Below are 17236 nucleotides of genomic sequence, written 5' to 3' on the forward strand. Positions count from 1 at the left end.
CGCTCCGCCGTCACCTCCGCAGATAATCCATTCCATGTGGCTTAATTAGTTGGTTCATTGTGCCTACTTAAGTATCGGCTTGGGTTAATTCAACTCAACATGGTATTACCTTTGAGGAGCCTCTCCTCCATTCGGAGAAAAGCCTCCCACCTCAACGCCAGGATCCATCAGGTAGTCTGTCAGAGCCATCTCCGCTGCCTTACCTCCTCTGAAAACTGAGAGGCAAGTATCCAAAAACCGTCTCACCCACCCAACCAGGTGGCTGCAGCATGTTTCAGAGAGTGCATGTCGAGACGCCCTAAATATAGACAATCCGGGTGGCTCCTGTAGGTCCATAACCGGGCGGGTACCTGTTCCCATAAGCTTTCTCGTTGGTATTTTAACAAGTATAATAGGAGTTTAATCTTGGAAATTGGATCACCTAAATCTGTGACGGAATTGACATGGTCTGATGATAGTTCGTTGTCGGAATAACACGTCTTGTGTGATCTGATGTACAGTGGTTTCAGAGGATCAAGCTAGAGCGACGAGGCCACTCCAATCCTTAGCCCCCCTGCAGTCCCTCATCCACTCATTCACTCTTACAGGCGCGGTTTCTTTTTATTTTAGCCACGTTTGGCACGTCATCTTATTCTATCTGGAGCCTCTTGGCGCCCGTCATCAGTCGTTCGGTTCGCTCGGTTATGCAGATCAACCACTTCGAAGCCCAAACCATCTTACCCTAGTCATCTTTTCACGACCGTCTCACAGTCTCTCACCATGATCAAATGAACACATCGACCTTCCCTCATCCCAATCTTCGACGTCGCAAGCAGGTCCTGCAACTCTGAAGCCATCAAATCAACCTCCCAGTCTAAAAGGACGGACGCGGAAACGAGCGATATGCACACATCGGTCAGCGAGTACGACAAGGTCAAGATGAACGGCAATAATTCTAACCACCTTGGGTCGGATGAGTCGGACGCAACTACTCATGAGAATATCTTCCTCTTCTGGCCCAATATCATCGGTACGTTGCTTTCCTCATCCCATCCGATACACGCCTCCTTTTGTTAACGGTACTTACCGGCAGGCTATTGTCGGATTGTCCTTGCTATCGCCTCACTCTATTACATGCCTATACACCCCCGCACTTGCTCGGTGCTCTATAGTGTGTCCTGTCTGCTCGATGCCTTCGATGGGTTCGCTGCGAGAGCCTTCGAGCAGTCAACGCGCTTTGGCGCCGTCCTCGACATGGTCACGGACCGCTGCACCACATCATGTCTGTTGGTCTTTCTGGCATTGGCCTTCCCACGATGGGCGGTTGTTTTCCAGGGTCTCATCGCCCTGGACTTTTCCAGCCACTATATCCACATGTATGCCACTCTGGTCGTGGGAGGTGCCGAGTCGAGCCATAAGAATATCGACAAAAGCCAGAGCTGGCTGTTGAATTTGTACTACTCTAACAAGGTACACCACCGATTATGTGTGACTATGATTGTGGCATGCCAACTGATTCTTCTTGTTTAGGTCGTCTTATTTATCGTTTGTTTTCTCAACGAGCTCTTCTTTATCGCTCTCTATCTTGTATCCTTCTCGTCGTCCCCCATCTCGTCTGAGCTTCTCGAGGATGTTAGGGAGACGACGGGTGGAGACATCGCCCAGTCCGGTGCTGTCAACACGTCACTCCTGAAGCAGTTATTCCTGAACCCTTACAGCGCCGCGGCACTGGAAATTGCCCGTGCTAATAAGATCGATTCATTCTGGCCGTGGGTTCTGGTTAGAGCCAGCTTCCCGGTCATGGCCATCAAGCAATTTCTCAATATTGTCCAGCTCGTCAAGGCCAGCAGATCACTCGCCGACGTTGATATTAAGGCGAGAAAGGAGAAGGGTCTTCCTCGAAAGACCAAGGCTAAGACACCTTGATCGCCCTTGATCATGAAACAACTAGACTTAGTTCGTTAGGATGGGTTAGAATGTAGGGTAAGATCGTGACCATTCTGCAAGCCCAGCGTTCGCGGTGCGAAATGGCTAAAATGATCATCATGACATGGAGTAGCATATTTAGAAATAACAGCTTGGTTTTAAGGCGAATGAGTCAATGATGTATTTTGTATAAATGTATTCCCATATCTACGAAATCCGGGGAATTGTCAAGATTGTTGGGTGGTATCACATCCCAAACAACCACTTGGATTCCGTGCAACTCCAATTATGGGAGCCAGGTAAATTTCCCAAGCCCTTCAAATCCCAAATACGCCCGCTAGTTGAATTAGAGACGCCTGCGCCGTCGTGCTCGTAGGGAGCGATGCATTTGAATGTGTGTTGTCGTTATTTTTCGTTCTTGTGTACAGTGGCATCGTCGATGCTCAACCACTCTGGATGGCCTGTCTGGGGTCAGAAATACTGCAGACTAACGATACCGGGCGCTGCTGCATGCCGGTTATAGTATAAAAAACTTACTCGGAGAAGCTTCCCTCTGGCACCTACGGTGTCCACGCCCAGCTCCTGCAGGTCTTCGTCGTTCAGCCGTTCAACCTGCGCTGGCGACAACCCCGACAAGCACTTCTCGTACTTGTGTAGCCTCAGGGCCCTCAGCCATTTGGCCGCCCACTTTGGGTCTTGGGTGTTGCGGGGGAACACTGGCATGACCCATTTCATCCTGTTTGGTGGCTGGATGATGAGCTCTTCCTGCCGTCGCCACAGATCCCGCTTGCGCTCCTTAAGCGTTTGGATCAAGGGCTCTATTTCTCGGAGGCACGGCAGCTCTGCGATGGAAGACAGAGCCTCCGACCGCTCCGAGTCGTTTAGCACTGAGAACCAGGCCTTAACAATCTCCAGCTCGCTCTCCATTTTGTCGCCGTGGGGTTGGACATGATGGAAGAGTAGGGGAGAGCTGGAGGTAGATGACGACGATGTCGAAAACGAACTTGAGAAAGACATGATGATGATGCACTGCAAACTTTTTTGAGATTTTTTTGGAGAAGAGAATGAAGCAAAGCTGAAAGGCTTGTTGTATACTCAGCTCGCTTCTGAGATGGTCATGGCAATGAAGGCTGATCCTGGCCCGATCGTCGCGCGATCCTGGCGACACTGGGTTGATACATGGCGTGGCCGCCCTGATAATAACGACAACAGCCTTGAAACAACCACCTCACCTCATAAGGGGCGTTAGAGCGTGATTGAGCATATTGTTATCGGGTTCATTTTTAGTGCAGGCAGATGACAGAGTGCCACTTCTGCACCAGAACACGTTGTTCCGCGGATCAAACGCCAGACATGGCCCCGGTAATCTGGAAATGGCCTCCATTTTGTGCCCCTCTGGCCAAGCCTTCGACATTGCCTTGATCCCTTTATCAATCATTCTGGTTTTGAAAACGACGACTCTTTTCCCATGATTTTTTGGAGGGTAACGACTCGCGAGCTGGTATGAGCAAGTTTGTCATGCAGGCATGGGCTCCGCAACCACTGCAGAGCGACGCCTCCTTGGCGGACGAGTTCGCAGCTCTTCTCCAATCACGACACTGTCCATTTATGAACCTGTAAACCACCGGGCCGGAACATTGCGCATGGGTTTCGATCTAAGATCGGCCCCGAGCTGCACTAAGATGTTCTGCGGGGGTGGTAGAGTCCTTGAGTGGATTTGGCTTTGACAGGTCACAGAGTAGCATACCGAAGGCTGGGACTAGCGGGTCCTACGTGCGCAGTTTCAACATATTTTTAATGCCTAGAGCTATAGTTGCATCTAAAATAGGGTCTACTGAGCCGGTTTGAGCTTGTTATTTAGCTTTTGTACTCTGGGAGGTCACCGCACCTCATTCTCTCGGCACCTCGGATGACGCTTGCTGCAATCAGCGTCTGGGCCTTTGTTAATGGTTTTTATAATGTTGGAATGATTTCAAAGGACTTCATGACGGTGAACTTTTGGATATATCAAGACCAACTAATGCAGGGTTATTGGCGATGTAGGAGTGGGTTTGGTAAATTCAAGCCATTTCTGGCCTCGCTGCTCGTTTTATGCAACGCCTCCTCTCTCCGTCGATGCACTTGCCATTCCTTCCCGTATTACTAAAAGGCTATCGCTTCAGAACTAGATACTCAAGGAGCTCAGTGCTGTCTCTAATGAGCTGAAGCTGTCTCCTTAGAATTCCGAGTTCTTCGCGTAGGGGTATCGCCAAACAATTTAAACAAAAACAGAGAACCCGACTGGCAGCGCTTCCGGTTCATTCAGTCGTCAAGTAAAGATGAAATCTTGACCAGCAAAGCCAGCTCAGCCGCAGCAAACAGTCGTCTCTTCGATGCCCTTGGACTTTCCGTGTCCTCCGTCGTCGAGCCCCTCGATGTCAATCCTGACCACCAACCAGTCGCACAGGAACTTGCCCAGGCCGCTGCCGATGAATATGCAAATGATGATGTAGCCGTTAAAGTACATGGCGAGCAGCATGATGATGTATGCGCCGCCAAAGGTCATGGCGTGGATAACGGCCCGCACCAGTTGCTGCAGCGGCGAGGCGCGGAAGGTGATGGTCTGGCGCGTGGGGATAACGGCGCCGGTGCAGCCCTGAGCGGCGAGCGCGGTGCCATGCGTGGTGGCCTGGCGTTCGAACTGGCGGTGCAGTAGGTTATCGTATTCCTTGCCCATGCGGCGGAAGAACTCGACGAGGATGACGAGCAGGATTACGCCGATGCAGGTGGCGGCCATCATGCCTTCGTTTTGGATCTGCCATGATGTTGTGAGGAAGCAGGCATCGATGGTGTACCAATTCCAGAGCATCTAGGAGCGAGGTTAGCTGGAGTATAGTCGTGGTGGCTTGCGGTTAGGAGGCGTACGTTGACTTTGCAGTCGGCGCTGCTGCTATCGCTGGTCATATCCATCTTGGCGGATCGAGGGAGTTGTCTGTATCGTATGTGTGGTCCAAAGTCGGGCGGATTGGCCAGAAACAGAACAGCTCAAGTCGAGTCTACTTAACAAAAAGCAGAATAAAAAGCAGAACGTCGTCTCATCAAAGCCCTCGTATGGAATCTACGCCCCTCGCAGGACGGCTCAAATGGAGTGTGGGTGAGCGGGTTTATAGGGTCTGAGCAAGTTGTCGGTCCATATCCCAATCCGGCAGAGTGGAGGGGATAGTCGCAAGGGGTTCCACCGAATGCCAAGACCAATATGAATCGCGTCGTATATGTGATGGATGGGTAATGGAGTGAGAACGATTGAGTCGTTTCCACCGAAACGGACAGGGGGGAGGGGGAGGAAAATAAGGTAGCGGCAGAGGCGGACGCCACCGAGGATCTGGCGGTTTTTAATAAGATCAAGCTTAATTCAGAGAGTAAAGACTGATTTATTTGCTCGTCGAGACCCGGCCGAGACATGGTCTTGTCGCAGGCCGAGAGCTCGTGTGCGGAGCCGGTGGACCTGAAGCTCAACGGTCCCACTGACGGACCCCGGGAAAACGTGCTCATTTCTGCTCACGGGGGTCTCATCGGAACCGCTAGGGACCAGTTTTGAGCTCGCTGGAGCTAATTGGGTTCCAGTTTCACCAGTTTCACCAGTTTTACCCCAATTTGGCCCGTCTACTCCGTAGCTATCGCGGTTGATCCTGACCCATCCTGACTCGGCCCTCACTTTCTCGTCCCGCCCTCGTCTCATTACCGTCTCTCCGCTACGACGTCGCTTGATTCAACGTGGAGACTGTGAGCAAGTATATAGGAAACATTTGCCCGATCCGGCCTGGTTCCGTCCCAGGGCACCGGTGCGGAGAGCCGGCCAAGCATGGCGGCATGGGATTCCCAGTGGGCTCTTGGCGAGGGGGCCAGTCGCCTTCTTTTTATTTCTATGGCATCACGTCCGTTGGTGACGGCAAGTTTGCTACTCATCTCTCCTACTTCTCGAGTGTGTACGTGAGAACGAGTGTAAGTGCGAGTATGTTGTGGTTGCTGGATTGATCCTCTCTCATTCCCGTCACGATCCACTGCCACCATTATACTTGGCTTGCCCACCGTCACCCATTGCGTCCCTCCAAGCGCTCAAGGCACATCCGACACCATCTTCCAGTCGCCATGGCGTCGTCCCTTCACGAGCTGGGTGCTCGCCACATCCAGAACATGAGCGAGGCCAAAACCCTCGAGCCGCATTGGGGCTACGCAGACCGAGCGTTGCCCTGCACCAACGACGCGGGCTCATGCGAGTACCTCGATCTCGTCTACTATGCTCACGACCTTAGCATGCTCTACTCAGCTATCTTATGGGCCACTATTCTCGGCATCTTCTTCGTCTGGGCCATCTACCGACACATCGGCCGGGCCTCGTCTCCGCCGATCGCCCCCGAGCTCAGCCCCAAAGCCGGCCTCACCAAAGTCCGCCGCACAATCGGCGCGGCCACTCGCCAGTACTTCCTCCCCGACGCCGTCCGCTCCATCTTCGGACGCACTACACGTCTCCAAGTCGTCATCCTCGCCTCGCTAGTGGGCTACTTGACCATCTGGAGTTTTGTTGGTCTCACATACCGCAAGTGGATTACTCCTGTGAAGGACATGCCCGGCACTTACAACACCCGCTCTACTCTCGGCCCATGGTCTGATCGTATCGGCGTGCTGGCTTATGCCTTGACGCCGCTTTCTATAATGCTGTCTAGCCGAGAGTCAATCCTCTCTCTCATCACGGGCGTGCCCTATCAGAGCTTCAACTTCTTGCATCGGTGGTTGGGATATGTCATCTTCGCCCAAGGTGGTCTTCACACCATTGGCTGGTGCGTCGTCGAGATGCGACTTTACCAGCCCCAGCCGTCTGTCGGTCTTGGGTGGATCGTTCAGACTTATATGATTTGGGGCGTCGTCGCCATGTTCTTCTTGACCCTTCTTGTGATTCTCAGCACCCCCTGGGCTATCCGACTGACCGGCTACGAATTCTTCCGCAAGGCCCATTATGTCCTGGCCATGGTCTACATTGGCGCCTGCTGGGGCCACTGGAAGCAGCTGAAGTGTTTCCTTCTGCCCTCTCTGCTGTTCTGGTTCATCGACCGCGGCTTCCGCTTCCTTAGAACCGCCTACCTCCATTATCACCACCTGCCCTCCGGCACCATGGGCTTCAGAGCGGCGCAGGCCGTTATCACTCGTTTCCCTGATTCGGAACACGGAGACGTCCTCCGTCTCGACCTCGAAAACAACCAGGACCCCTGGGCAATTGGCCAGCATTATTACCTATGCTTTACCGAGAGCAGCATTTGGCAATCCCACCCCTTTACCCCCCTGAATGCGCCGGTTGTGGAAAAGGGCATGGTCAAGCACTCCTACATTTTGAGAGCAAAGAAGGGTGAGACCAAGAAGATCACCGAGTTGGCCGCAGTCAAAGCCCAGGGCACTGGAGGCGAGCCTACTACTTCCGTCATCCTTACTGGCGCATACGGCGAAACCATCATGGACAACATCAACCTCGACACCAACATCGTCTGCGTGGCTGGAGGCACCGGCATTACCTACGTGCTCCCTGTTCTCCTGAAGCTTGCCCGGTCACCGGTCACCCGAGACCGCAAGCTCGAGCTCATCTGGGCAATTCGCCATGCCGCCGACGCCGAATGGGTTCGCGAGGAGATGGACCTATTGCGCATGGCCCAAAAAGCCCTGAACCTGAAGATCCGCATTTATGCGACGCGTGATGCTGGTAGTAGCCCCCTCCTCCTCGAGAAGGACGAGACCACCACGGAAACGAAGCAGATCAGTTCTTCATCGTCATCCGCCTCAGATGATGCTGGATGCGAGTGCGGTACGGACGTGCCAGTGGCCAAGACGGGCCACGGCGAAGAAGACCAAGACCGACACCCGAAACTGGGCAAGTTGGTCAACGAGTTTGTTTCCAGCACAATCCGAGGCCCTACAACAGTGTTTGCCAGTGGCCCCGGTAGCATGGTGAGCGATCTGCGGACGATCGTTGCGGGATGTAATTCAGCGAGCAAGGTGTGGAAGGGCGATGAGCGGTTTGATGTCAGTCTCGTCTGTGACGACCGGTTAGAGTGGTAATGAACTGGAGCAAAAAGGCACGTCAGGATTGATGAATTTGGTTTTGGGATAGTTTTTGAGATACCACCATGTTGCACATTAAATTGACTACATAAATTTCCGAGTCATCTGAGAGTTCACCGGGAGTTTGGCGTTGAGTGCACTATCTTGCATCTGAGTTGAATGTAGAGCTGACACTTGCTTTGTCAGACGTCTGCTTCCCATCGTATTAGGTTTACCTGCTTTGGTCAAGTTCGGCAACTAAAGAATCCGAAGCTCCTGAATTCATTATTCGCTCTCTGGAAGTAGCTCGAGATAGTAGTACTCCGCATCCGCTGGGCTATACTTACTCGGTACATTTTACCGCGAGTGGAGCTATGGGTAACTCGACCTGGCTGCTGGGCGACATTCCCCGCTTGGATATATTCCCAACTCGATCCGACCCAACATGGCTTCAATGTTTGCACCTTCAAGGTGATTAATATCCCTCTACCATTGCCCATTCGACCACCTCCCTATTGCTCCCCTTCGAGCTAACCCCCAACTGTTCATTGGAGTACGGCGGCAATCGATCCGCCGTCCCGTCACAGATAGCTCATCCATGCACGCCAACCACAAGCTGCAGCCCCTTCGGTGAGCTCGCTGCAACCGCGCCACTCAAGCCATGCCAAAGCGTCATGTCATGGAGTCATGCCAATCCCATCATGACGAGAAGCCCCGCAACCACACACGCTGGGCGCAACCCCGCAGCTCTCCCGTCCCTTGGTACTCAGCTGGTGCCAGACGTCGTACTATCGTGCGAGCGAATAGTCCATGCTGATGTGGGATTCCGTGCAATTCAACGGCGTGGCCCATGTGCAGGATACGGCAGGTTTTACCACGCCAATTAGCCTGAAGTCGCGATGGGGCCGGCCGCTCCATCATGGCAATTTATCCCCCCCGCTGTTGACTCCAGCGTCCGAATCGACTGGCTAAAACCTCACCGCGTCTCCGACCATCGGGATATTATTTGATGGATGTCGTGTCTCATGCTTAGTTTCTTTTTATTCTCATCTCTTCCTCTTCTCCTCTCTCTCTGTGCCATCTCTAGTGAATCGTCACCTCGACACTGACGCCAGGATATCATTGCCCCTCTATTGTCTCCCCACATCGCCGACGTCACTCACACCCCGCCCCATCATGGCCGACGCTCCCATCTCCTTGCTCCCCCTCGGCGCAATCATTCAGTCCTTTGTCGTCAACGGCACCAATATTGTTCAGGGCTTCCCTACCTCCGACGACTACGTAAAGTACAACACGCCCTACTTTGGTGAGACCATCGGCCGCTGGGCCAACCGCATCAAGGGCGCCAAGATCGACAGTCTCAATGGCAAGGAATACCCGCTCGTCGTCAACAATGCCCCCAACCACCTCCACGGCGGCACTGTAGGCTGGGGCAAGCGTGTTTGGGACGGCCCCACGCCCGTTGGTATTCGCGAGGTGCCCGGAATTGAGGGCCTCCAGGGCGGAGAGAGCGTGGCATTCAAGCTCCTTAGTGAGGATGGCGATGAGGGATACCCTGGCACCGTCGAGGCCACCATCATTTACACCACCGGCACCCAGAAAGTCAACGGCAAGGAGGCCACTATCCTCTCCATGGAGTACGAGGCCAAGCTCGTGGGTGGTGCCGATGAGACCATCATCAACCTGACGAACCACTCCTACTTCAACCTTAGTGGCGAGCCCACCATCGAGGGCACCGTCGTGACCCTCCCTACAAACCAGAACCTCCTCTTCGACGACGGCAGCATCCCCGTCGGCGGCATCGAGCCTTACGCAGGAATCGAGGGCAACGTTCCCTTCACTCTCGGCCCCCTGGAGCCCAACGTGGACAACTGCTTCATCGTCAACACCGACCCGTCCTCGGTCGTCATCGACACCCGCAACGAGCCCCTGAAGCTCAACCTTGCCGCCCACCACCCCAAGACCGGCATTCACCTCGAGGTTCTCAGCACCGAGCCTGCCTTCCAGTTCTACACCGGCAAATACATCGACGTCCCCGCCATCGAGGGCCAGGCTGCCCGCGGATCCCGGAGCGGCTTCTGCTGCGAACCCGGCCGATATGTGAATGCTTGCAACGTGCCCGAGTGGAAGAACATGGTGGTCGTGAAGAAGGGTGAGTCGTTTGGCGCGAGGTTTGTCTACAAGGCGTGGGCGGAATAATTGCTGGACATATCTATCCCACATACTCAAACATGTCAAATCAAAAGCCTCAAATCGTCACATTCGTTGAGTAGTATTGTACAAGAGCATCCGTGATACATAGCATGACTCCGAACTTGACCATCACGCCAACCTAGCAAGCAACCCGGGGAACATGAACGCCATAATTAGTCCGAGTCACTGTCGTCTCCCAAAAAGGCCAGTTCGGCCTGCACCCTCTTCCGCCTTGCCGCATACGTGATGTCCTCATCCTCGTCATCACCTCCACCCTCACTGCCCTTCTCGCCCTCTCCGCCAACCTCGCCCTCACCACCACTCGCCTCACTCCCATCCTCCTGCTCGGCTTTCTTGCTTCGGCTCGCCCGGCTACGGCCCCCCATGCCCCACAAGCGGTTCATTTCCTGAGCAGCCTCTGCCTCCGCCATCAACTCCCTAGTTTCTTTTATCTCGCGCGCCTTGGCCTCCGAGAAGCGCCCATCCATGCCGATATCTGAGAGCATCTTCTTCAGATGACGGATCTTGGCGCGTGAATCGCCTCCGTGTTCCTTCAGTTCGATGTGCCAGAGTTTCCGGATGCCACACTTTATGAGATGGGATTGGAGCTTCTTGATCTCAGCTTCCTGCGGGTCGTCGGGCTCTGATGTCTTTTTGCTGGCAGCTTTGGATGGTTTGACCGGCTTGCTGGAGGCTTCCTTCTTCTCTTTCTTCTCCTTCTTCTCCTTCTTCTTGCGCTTGGGCTTAACCGGCTCGTCGATGACATCGGAGTATTCGTCTTCCTCATCAACTGGCATGGGATCAACGTCATTCGTTGTGCCCGTCTCCTCATCCTTGATTTCTTCGCCGAGTGTGATATTTGGCATCATCCTGACCACAGGAGTCTTTTTCTCTTCGGCAGGAGCCGGTTTACTTTCGTCATCCGCCCCCCCTTGGGTCTTGTCCTCTTCTTCAACATCCTCGACATCAGGCTCGGGCTTAGCATCCGGAGCTGGATCTTCGGACTTGGCCATGTCATCCTCTTCATCAGAGTCCACCTTCTTCGCCTTGCTAGTTGCCGTGGCCTTCTTTTTAGGCTGAGGCTTCTCCTCGTCACTGAGCTCGCTTAGCTCACTGAGTTCACTCAGGTCTGATTCCACCTTCTTGGCCAGCTTCTTCGGCTTCGGAGCACGTTTCTGGCGTTTGGGTTTGGAAGCTGTAGATGCAGAGGAGCGACGCTTAGTGCCTGCGTTAGAATCAGACTCCTCCTTGGTTTCCGGGACCCATCCGTCTACTAATTGGTCCTAGACAGAGTGGTTAGCAGAGAACGCATCCTGTGAAGCTGGTCAAAGCATACAACGCGATCCTTGATGAGAGTCTTGCTCTTTGCCTTCCAATTGCCGGTGGTGAAGAAGCCATCTTTCAGGCTGAGTTTCTCCTCGACATGCTTTCGGACTTTGTTCACCGTTGTGTCATCGGGAGCCTCGCTATACACTTCGTAGGTCCCATCAAGCAGCGCCTGCTCAATTTTCTTGGCTGGCGGTGCCATGGTCGGAACAAATGAAATACGAAAACCGAGAGCGATGTATAACGTGTAAGAATCCGGGGAAGGCGACCGGCTTTGCGGAATTACCTGACTAGGAGTTGAATTCACCAAGGGGCCTTTGGTGGATGTCGCGTCTAGACGCGCTGAGCATGGCAGTGGTTGGGGGCTTGCGCAAGTGCGAACATCCCTGCGCATGGCGGGGAAGGAGCTTTGGCGAATCACATACGGCTGGACTTGCGCATGCGCCACAGCCAATGAGGCGAGAGGCGGACCTTGCACGTCCCCGAACCCGAGTCAAAGTCGAATCTGGGTCTGGTCTCAAGGATATTTTGCGACTTCAATTTCGTCATCGTTTTTGAAAGTGCCAGTATATTCTTTCGACATTTGCCCCTGAGTCGGTGTGGCGACCTCTCAAAGTGTCGCTGTCAGATTTAGGTAGTGGAGTGACGCGGCCTTGGCGTCTTCTCATCCTCCGAGACGCTTCGCGCTAGAATTCTCATAGCTTCAACTACATCATCGCCACCATGTCAGCTTCTCTCGCCCCGGAATGCAACGAAGTGAAAGAGTATGCCACAAGCGAGTCCTCTCATGCGAACCAATGTCGACTAACCTGCGTAGGCGCTATGATACATGCTTCTTGAAGTGGTACAGCGAGAGTATGGTCTTCCTCGCATCGTAGTGTTTGATCCCACATGCTGACAAGTGGCAGAGTACCTCAGGGGACAGGAAAAGGACAACAAAGAATGCGCGGGCCTGTTCAAGGACTATCAAAAATGCCTTCACGTAAGACTGAGTGAGGACAGTTTGGTGTTACGACAACTAACGGCTCGGGACAGGCGGCTCTCAAGGAACGTGGCATCGACAAGCTGCTGGACGATGCCCGTGAGGACAACAGAGACAATGATGTGAAACACATGGGAACCAAAAGTGAGTTGAAATCCCCCGATGCATATGCGTCCCCCGTCTCTAACAACTCCCCAGAATAGATACTGGCATTCATTGGGCGAGTAAGGCGTTCTGGGTAACCCAGGAATATTGGGGCCTTCCTGTCCGGCGGGACACTCGGGGTTCGGATCAGAGACTTTTTTTTTCAACCATGCACACGCCATCAAATAATCATTTCCCCTCATCACATCAATAAAAGAAAAATCTCCCTCCGGCAGCTTTCATTCACATCATGACAATACGGCCATGGCCATGCCCATGATGCGACAAGCGAATACCTCGGAACTGCCACGTGATTCCAGCGACATTCGGTGGCCCACTTTTTGTCGTTGACGCTCGAGCTAGCATTGGATTGGTGATTGGATCCATGAACCATCCACGCAAGCAGCTCTGATGCAGGGGTAATGCAATCCTCCCATTGACATTGAACCGGCGATCGCCTCGACTCTCCTCGCTCCGACTCTCCTCGCCCCGACTCCGACTCTCGCAACGGCCGACCTCGTCTCACCCGCCACTACGTCGCGATCCCCCCACCTTGGCGCGTCGTCGTGCGCTTCGTGCAAAATCCTCCGATCTGCGGCCAAGACGATATCCCGCCTTTTGTCCCGCCGGCAACCCACCTCCCGACGGCTTGGCATGTCCATGTCCTGCCACAAGGAATAACGCTCTATGCACCCCTTCTCCGTCCTTACGCTCGCTATCTTTGTAGCTGGCTACACCACTGCGCGCTGGGACCTCGTCACTCGCCTCTATGAACTTGCCATCTTTGCTTGGGAAAACGGAGTTGTTGTGAGTGACCCATCGTGCGAGGCCATCTGGCCAGTTGCGATCCCAGCGACTTTTTAGACTGACGCTTCCCTTCACCCAGGCGCGCGCGGCAAAAGGTTTCGCTGGCCTAACCATTCTTTTTCTCGCCATTTTTACCCCGACCGTGTTAATATCCCGAAAAGAGACGCATCTGGTACGCTCGCGACATGTCCTGTTGAGGTTGTGGTTGTGGTTTTGACTTGGGGCTGATTGGTCTAGCATCCACGAACACCAGGTATAAACGTCTCTGCGCGAGAGCAGCTGCGGCGGCGGGGTTCATTCTAAGTGCGAATCTATCAACCAGTACCACTGCTTGTCATGGTAGAGCATGATGGGTTGATGAGAGTGTTCTGGCCGACGGACATTCGCAGGTCGGATCGCCCTGGGGTCGTAGTGGGGTGGCGCAACTCGACTCTCGATGTCTTTGTCGTGGCCATCTTAGACGATGTTGATGTAAGTCACAGTCTTACCATTGTCTTAAGCTTCTACTGACCTCTGCTAGGCTCGCAATGCCGAGTTCCACCTTCGGTCTGGCACCTTCTTCCGCAGCGAACCTCACCCCCCAAACCGAATCTACGAAATATGCGGCCATTCTTCGATGCATGTCTTAGGCCTTTCCAACGCACCCGATCCGAGCGTTGCAGATCCATCTTGGTTTTGCGCGACGACCAGTCCTAACCAACGAGCCCCGAGGATTACATGCGCCAAGGCGGCCAGTGTTCAGCTTATTCTCTATGATCGACCCAGGCCGCAAGGGATGCAATACATTTCACTCTACCCCATTTCCCTTGCGCTTGGACGCGACCGGTCCTCGATAGGTGGTGTCGCAGCACCAGACCCGGATGACGAATTTCATGATATACAGTTAAAGGAGGAGAAGCGCAAACTGGTTGAGAAGCTCAGGCAGCATTCCATCTTCAAGCGAGTACCGTCTGCCCGCGACAAGGCATTGCCGAAGATTGTCAACCAAGTCAACTGGTCATGGGAGTTGGAGCAAACGCTACAGAAGAACGTCGGGCGGATTGGGACGAGACCACGACGAAGTCTTAGTGTGTCTGAGAGAGTGGTCGAATCAGCCACAACTATGAGAAACTATGTCATCTTGCAGTTGTGGACGTGGTTTACGGTCTATCTCTTCCCTGTCCTGCGCAAGGCTTTTATTCTATTGCTCATGGGTCACCGCATGATGGCTGAGATGTTGCTCGTCTTCCTCGAGTTTCGAGTCAAACCTGGCTATGCCGCTCTGAAGGACATATCGGCAACCGCACAACAGATAGAAATCCGCTTGCAACAGTTCTGCTACTGGCCTATGCAGTACCTAACGTTGCGGCAACGGAAGGGCAACTGGGCGAGCGTGACGACAAGCCACCCTGACTACATCCGATTTTACAACAGCTTGTGGCTCGTTGCCAACGATGTCATCATCGGCATCGCCCTTGGCTCGTACATTATTGAAAATGCGGACTGGGTGGCAGACCAGATCAGCGATCTGCTTTGCTCTTACACGGTCGAGGCCCTCCAGAGCAGTATTTCGTGGCTGATGGGTTGGCCAGCTGGCCTCAAGCTCAATGGCGAGCTGGCGGCTTTTCTCGGTGACCTATTCCTCTGGGTCATTGATTACTGGTCAAGTAAGTTGAGATCCTGCGGGCCGCAATCCAGTAGCTAACCGTGTCGCCAGGTTGTATCGAGACTCTAACTCCAGCCTTGCCACAAATGGTGTGGTTCATCGGCTTCTCGTCCTTTGCAGGAGCGAGCATGCCTATAGCCATGTTCTCCGACATGCTGTCAGCGTTGACGATCCACATCTACTCGTTCTACTTGGCATCAGGACGCATATATCATTGGCAACTCACGATCCTACAATCCCTCTTCCATCTCTTCCGCGGAAAAAAGCACAACGTTCTCCGTAACCGTATCGATTCATGCGACTACGACCTGGATCAGCTCCTTGTCGGCACCATCCTCTTCACGCTACTCTTCTTTCTCCTCCCCACCGTTGCCGTCTTTTATCTCAACTTTGCCATTGCGAGGATGGTCATCATCTCGTTAAAGGCCGGATTTGATACCCTGTTGTCTTGCTTGAATCACTTCCCGTTATTTGCGCTCATGCTGAGGATCAAAGACCCCCGAAGACTGCCTGGTAGGACATCCCAGCTTTTGACAAGGAAATCGACTAACCGAGACAGGTGGCATTCGCTTTGAACTTCGAGATACCCACATTCATAGACAAACCAGCCCTAATACTTCTAATCAACCGCCCACTTCGGTCATCTATCTCAAGGTTGGTTTTTTCAGTGTGTCAAGATGCGCACCTGAACGGATGCTAATTCACGTGTTTCAGTCAATCCCGTTGACCTTTCGAGCCATGTTCAACCAGTACTTCCAGATGGCCAACCGCATTCGGAAACACTACCTATCACCGCGGGTATTTTTCTGCTTGTTGACGGGCATGTTTGTACCGCCTATTAATCGAAAGAACTTGTATAGCCTACAATACAGCATGCTGCCAGCGAGAAGAGCAACAATATGGGAGATGTGGAGGGCGCTCAATGAGGAGCCACGGACAACAAAGCGGTTTCCAATGCCGTACATTCCACCGTTACCAAATGGGGGACGACGGGGGTCTGGGAATGCTGGCAGGTCTAGATGAAGTGAATAGAATTGGGTAATCAGTTTAATGAATAATCAGTGTATATCTGCAAATACTGTGCTGTTTCTCATCTCTGCTAATTCTGAAATGAAAGTGAAAGTGTGCTAAATTAGGGTGCAGGTTGTTCTTGGGGCTTGCTGCTTCATGTGCCAAGGTATCAAACAAAGTAGACGAAGGAATAGAGGGCTTCTTTCGAGCACAACAATTCAGCATAACAATGACTATGTCGAATAATGCCTAACTGGGTTTACTCATCGTCTCCACTCGAAATGGCGAGTCTCCGCATCCACTTGTAGGAACATGATGTGAAGGTGAGATGAATGTGAGAGGCACCACAACGGCCCTTCATGCTTGTCACATTGAAGCCAGCCCGTTCTCAACCCGACCGCTTTTCTCTTCTTTCAATCTTCCCATTCTCAAGCAAACCGTTTTCAGCAAACAACTTCAACATCTGCAAGCAATCTAAGTGCCCACCATCTCGACAGTCATCAAGATGGGAGCCACTCGTCCTAGGGCCATTGCAGGCACGACCTCCACGACGACGGCACATGTCGATAAATCATACCCATCATCAAGCGGCCGTATCGGAAAGGCGTACAAGTTCGCTCATCGTGTGATGTCGGCCACAGCTGGAATGGCTCGTCTCCCCAAGAAGCTTCAAGTCCTTGGCAACCTCGGGAGCAAGACACCATTTCAGATCATCACGAAATCCCTTTTCTCGCTGCGGCCCTCGATTCAAATCCCAAAGCGCGCCACTATCGCCGTGGTCGAGGATACCATCAGAGAGCCCTGCCAGCCGTCACCTCAAGATCCGATGCTCGTCCCAAAACTCATACTGACGACGCCCAACGGCGACATAACCACCCCCAATTTCTCCACGACTTGGCGGAAGATAGAACGCACTCTCGAGAGCGACAAACAATTCACGGAATGGATCATGGGCGAGTTTCTGAGCCCCTTGTACTACGCCGAAATCAACACGGCGAGAGATCGGCGGCGGGTGAAGAATAGAATCGCGCGGGTGCGTGCGGCAAAAGCACGTCAGCTCCAAGCATGGAAGAAGAAGAAGAACTCGAAAGAGGCGAAGGAGAGACAATCTTCGTAAAGAGCGTCGTCTATGGAATAACCAGTGGTTTTTTTTTTTT

At 53.2% G+C, this 17236-nt stretch overlaps 10 protein-coding genes across 10 annotated transcripts; 7 read left to right on the forward strand and 3 right to left on the reverse strand.

The window, feature by feature from the left end:
* The first annotated feature begins 468 nt into the window (after positions 1-468).
* Positions 469-2071, forward strand: BGZ61DRAFT_517127 (CDP-alcohol phosphatidyltransferase-domain-containing protein). The gene is made up of 3 exons (XM_046252320.1): positions 469-1009; positions 1073-1449; positions 1510-2071. Exons 1-3 carry the CDS (start codon positions 883-885, stop codon positions 1903-1905), a joined length of 900 nt encoding a protein of 299 aa, XP_046105376.1. The 5' UTR covers positions 469-882; the 3' UTR covers positions 1906-2071.
* A 277-nt stretch (positions 2072-2348) lies between these two features.
* BGZ61DRAFT_531666 (uncharacterized protein) lies at positions 2349-2832 on the reverse strand (the record flags this gene model as incomplete). The annotated part of the gene is made up of 2 exons (XM_046253747.1): positions 2349-2366; positions 2443-2832. The coding sequence occupies 2 exons, from the start codon at positions 2830-2832 to the stop codon at positions 2349-2351; spliced, it is 408 nt and encodes a 135-aa protein (XP_046105377.1).
* Positions 2833-4249: 1417 nt separating this feature from the next.
* BGZ61DRAFT_531667 (Ctr copper transporter family-domain-containing protein) lies at positions 4250-4854 on the reverse strand (the record flags this gene model as incomplete). Its single annotated transcript, XM_046253748.1, has 2 exons — positions 4250-4753; positions 4810-4854. 2 exons carry the CDS (start codon positions 4852-4854, stop codon positions 4250-4252), a joined length of 549 nt encoding a protein of 182 aa, XP_046105378.1.
* Positions 4855-5537: 683 nt separating this feature from the next.
* On the forward strand, positions 5538-8113 carry BGZ61DRAFT_449957 (ferric reductase like transmembrane component-domain-containing protein). Its single transcript, XM_046245678.1, has one exon. The coding sequence runs from the start codon at positions 6034-6036 to the stop codon at positions 7987-7989; it is 1956 nt and encodes a 651-aa protein (XP_046105379.1). The 5' UTR covers positions 5538-6033; the 3' UTR covers positions 7990-8113.
* Positions 8114-8251: 138 nt separating this feature from the next.
* Positions 8252-8933, forward strand: BGZ61DRAFT_449958 (uncharacterized protein). Its single transcript, XM_046245679.1, has 2 exons — positions 8252-8442; positions 8516-8933. The coding sequence occupies exons 1-2, from the start codon at positions 8417-8419 to the stop codon at positions 8856-8858; spliced, it is 369 nt and encodes a 122-aa protein (XP_046105380.1). The 5' UTR covers positions 8252-8416; the 3' UTR covers positions 8859-8933.
* Positions 8934-10232, forward strand: BGZ61DRAFT_449960 (galactose mutarotase-like domain-containing protein). The gene has a single exon (XM_046245680.1). The coding sequence runs from the start codon at positions 9148-9150 to the stop codon at positions 10168-10170; it is 1023 nt and encodes a 340-aa protein (XP_046105381.1). The 5' UTR covers positions 8934-9147; the 3' UTR covers positions 10171-10232.
* BGZ61DRAFT_587666 (uncharacterized protein) lies at positions 10212-11834 on the reverse strand. Its single transcript, XM_046256500.1, has 2 exons — positions 11501-11834; positions 10212-11447 (listed from the first exon to the last, which is right to left on the reverse strand). The coding sequence occupies exons 1-2, from the start codon at positions 11690-11692 to the stop codon at positions 10338-10340; spliced, it is 1302 nt and encodes a 433-aa protein (XP_046105382.1). The 5' UTR covers positions 11693-11834; the 3' UTR covers positions 10212-10337.
* Positions 11835-11994: 160 nt separating this feature from the next.
* BGZ61DRAFT_449962 (mitochondrial distribution/morphology family 35/apoptosis) lies at positions 11995-12867 on the forward strand. The gene is made up of 5 exons (XM_046245681.1): positions 11995-12254; positions 12308-12345; positions 12399-12472; positions 12526-12616; positions 12671-12867. Exons 1-5 carry the CDS (start codon positions 12214-12216, stop codon positions 12673-12675), a joined length of 249 nt encoding a protein of 82 aa, XP_046105383.1. The 5' UTR covers positions 11995-12213; the 3' UTR covers positions 12676-12867.
* Positions 12868-13759: 892 nt separating this feature from the next.
* On the forward strand, positions 13760-16091 carry BGZ61DRAFT_477128 (glycosylphosphatidylinositol-N-acetylglucosaminyltransferase complex, subunit PIG-Q/GPI1; the record flags this gene model as incomplete). The annotated part of the gene is made up of 5 exons (XM_046248859.1): positions 13760-13894; positions 13944-15069; positions 15120-15581; positions 15628-15722; positions 15783-16091. 5 exons carry the CDS (start codon positions 13760-13762, stop codon positions 16089-16091), a joined length of 2127 nt encoding a protein of 708 aa, XP_046105384.1.
* Positions 16092-16584: 493 nt separating this feature from the next.
* On the forward strand, positions 16585-17196 carry BGZ61DRAFT_531672 (uncharacterized protein; the record flags this gene model as incomplete). The annotated part of the gene is made up of 1 exon (XM_046253749.1): positions 16585-17196. The coding sequence occupies one exon, from the start codon at positions 16585-16587 to the stop codon at positions 17194-17196; it is 612 nt and encodes a 203-aa protein (XP_046105385.1).
* Positions 17197-17236: the final 40 nt, after the last annotated feature.

The sequence above is a fragment of the Ilyonectria robusta genome, assembly GCF_021365365.1.
Source record: "Ilyonectria robusta strain PMI_751 chromosome Unknown BGZ61scaffold_8, whole genome shotgun sequence".
In the NCBI taxonomy this organism is placed as follows: Eukaryota; Fungi; Ascomycota; class Sordariomycetes; order Hypocreales; family Nectriaceae; genus Ilyonectria; species Ilyonectria robusta.

Coding starts and splice junctions, on each gene's coding strand:
- BGZ61DRAFT_517127 (XM_046252320.1), top strand. CDS start 883: ATGCACACATCGGTCAGCGAGTACGACAAGGTCAAGATGAACGGCAAT. Junction 1,010..1,072: donor CTTCTGGCCCAATATCATCG/GTACGTTGCTTT, acceptor ACTTACCGGCAG/GCTATTGTCGGATTGTCCTT. Junction 1,450..1,509: donor ATTTGTACTACTCTAACAAG/GTACACCACCGA, acceptor CTTCTTGTTTAG/GTCGTCTTATTTATCGTTTG.
- BGZ61DRAFT_449957 (XM_046245678.1), top strand. CDS start 6,034: ATGGCGTCGTCCCTTCACGAGCTGGGTGCTCGCCACATCCAGAACATG.
- BGZ61DRAFT_449958 (XM_046245679.1), top strand. CDS start 8,417: ATGGCTTCAATGTTTGCACCTTCAAG. Junction 8,443..8,515: donor TCAATGTTTGCACCTTCAAG/GTGATTAATATC, acceptor AACCCCCAACTG/TTCATTGGAGTACGGCGGCA.
- BGZ61DRAFT_449960 (XM_046245680.1), top strand. CDS start 9,148: ATGGCCGACGCTCCCATCTCCTTGCTCCCCCTCGGCGCAATCATTCAG.
- BGZ61DRAFT_587666 (XM_046256500.1), bottom strand. CDS start 11,692: ATGGCACCGCCAGCCAAGAAAATTGAGCAGGCGCTGCTTGATGGGACC. Junction 11,448..11,500: donor CTCTCATCAAGGATCGCGTT/GTATGCTTTGAC, acceptor CACTCTGTCTAG/GACCAATTAGTAGACGGATG.
- BGZ61DRAFT_449962 (XM_046245681.1), top strand. CDS start 12,214: ATGTCAGCTTCTCTCGCCCCGGAATGCAACGAAGTGAAAGA. Junction 12,255..12,307: donor GAATGCAACGAAGTGAAAGA/GTATGCCACAAG, acceptor TAACCTGCGTAG/GCGCTATGATACATGCTTCT. Junction 12,473..12,525: donor ACTATCAAAAATGCCTTCAC/GTAAGACTGAGT, acceptor GGCTCGGGACAG/GCGGCTCTCAAGGAACGTGG.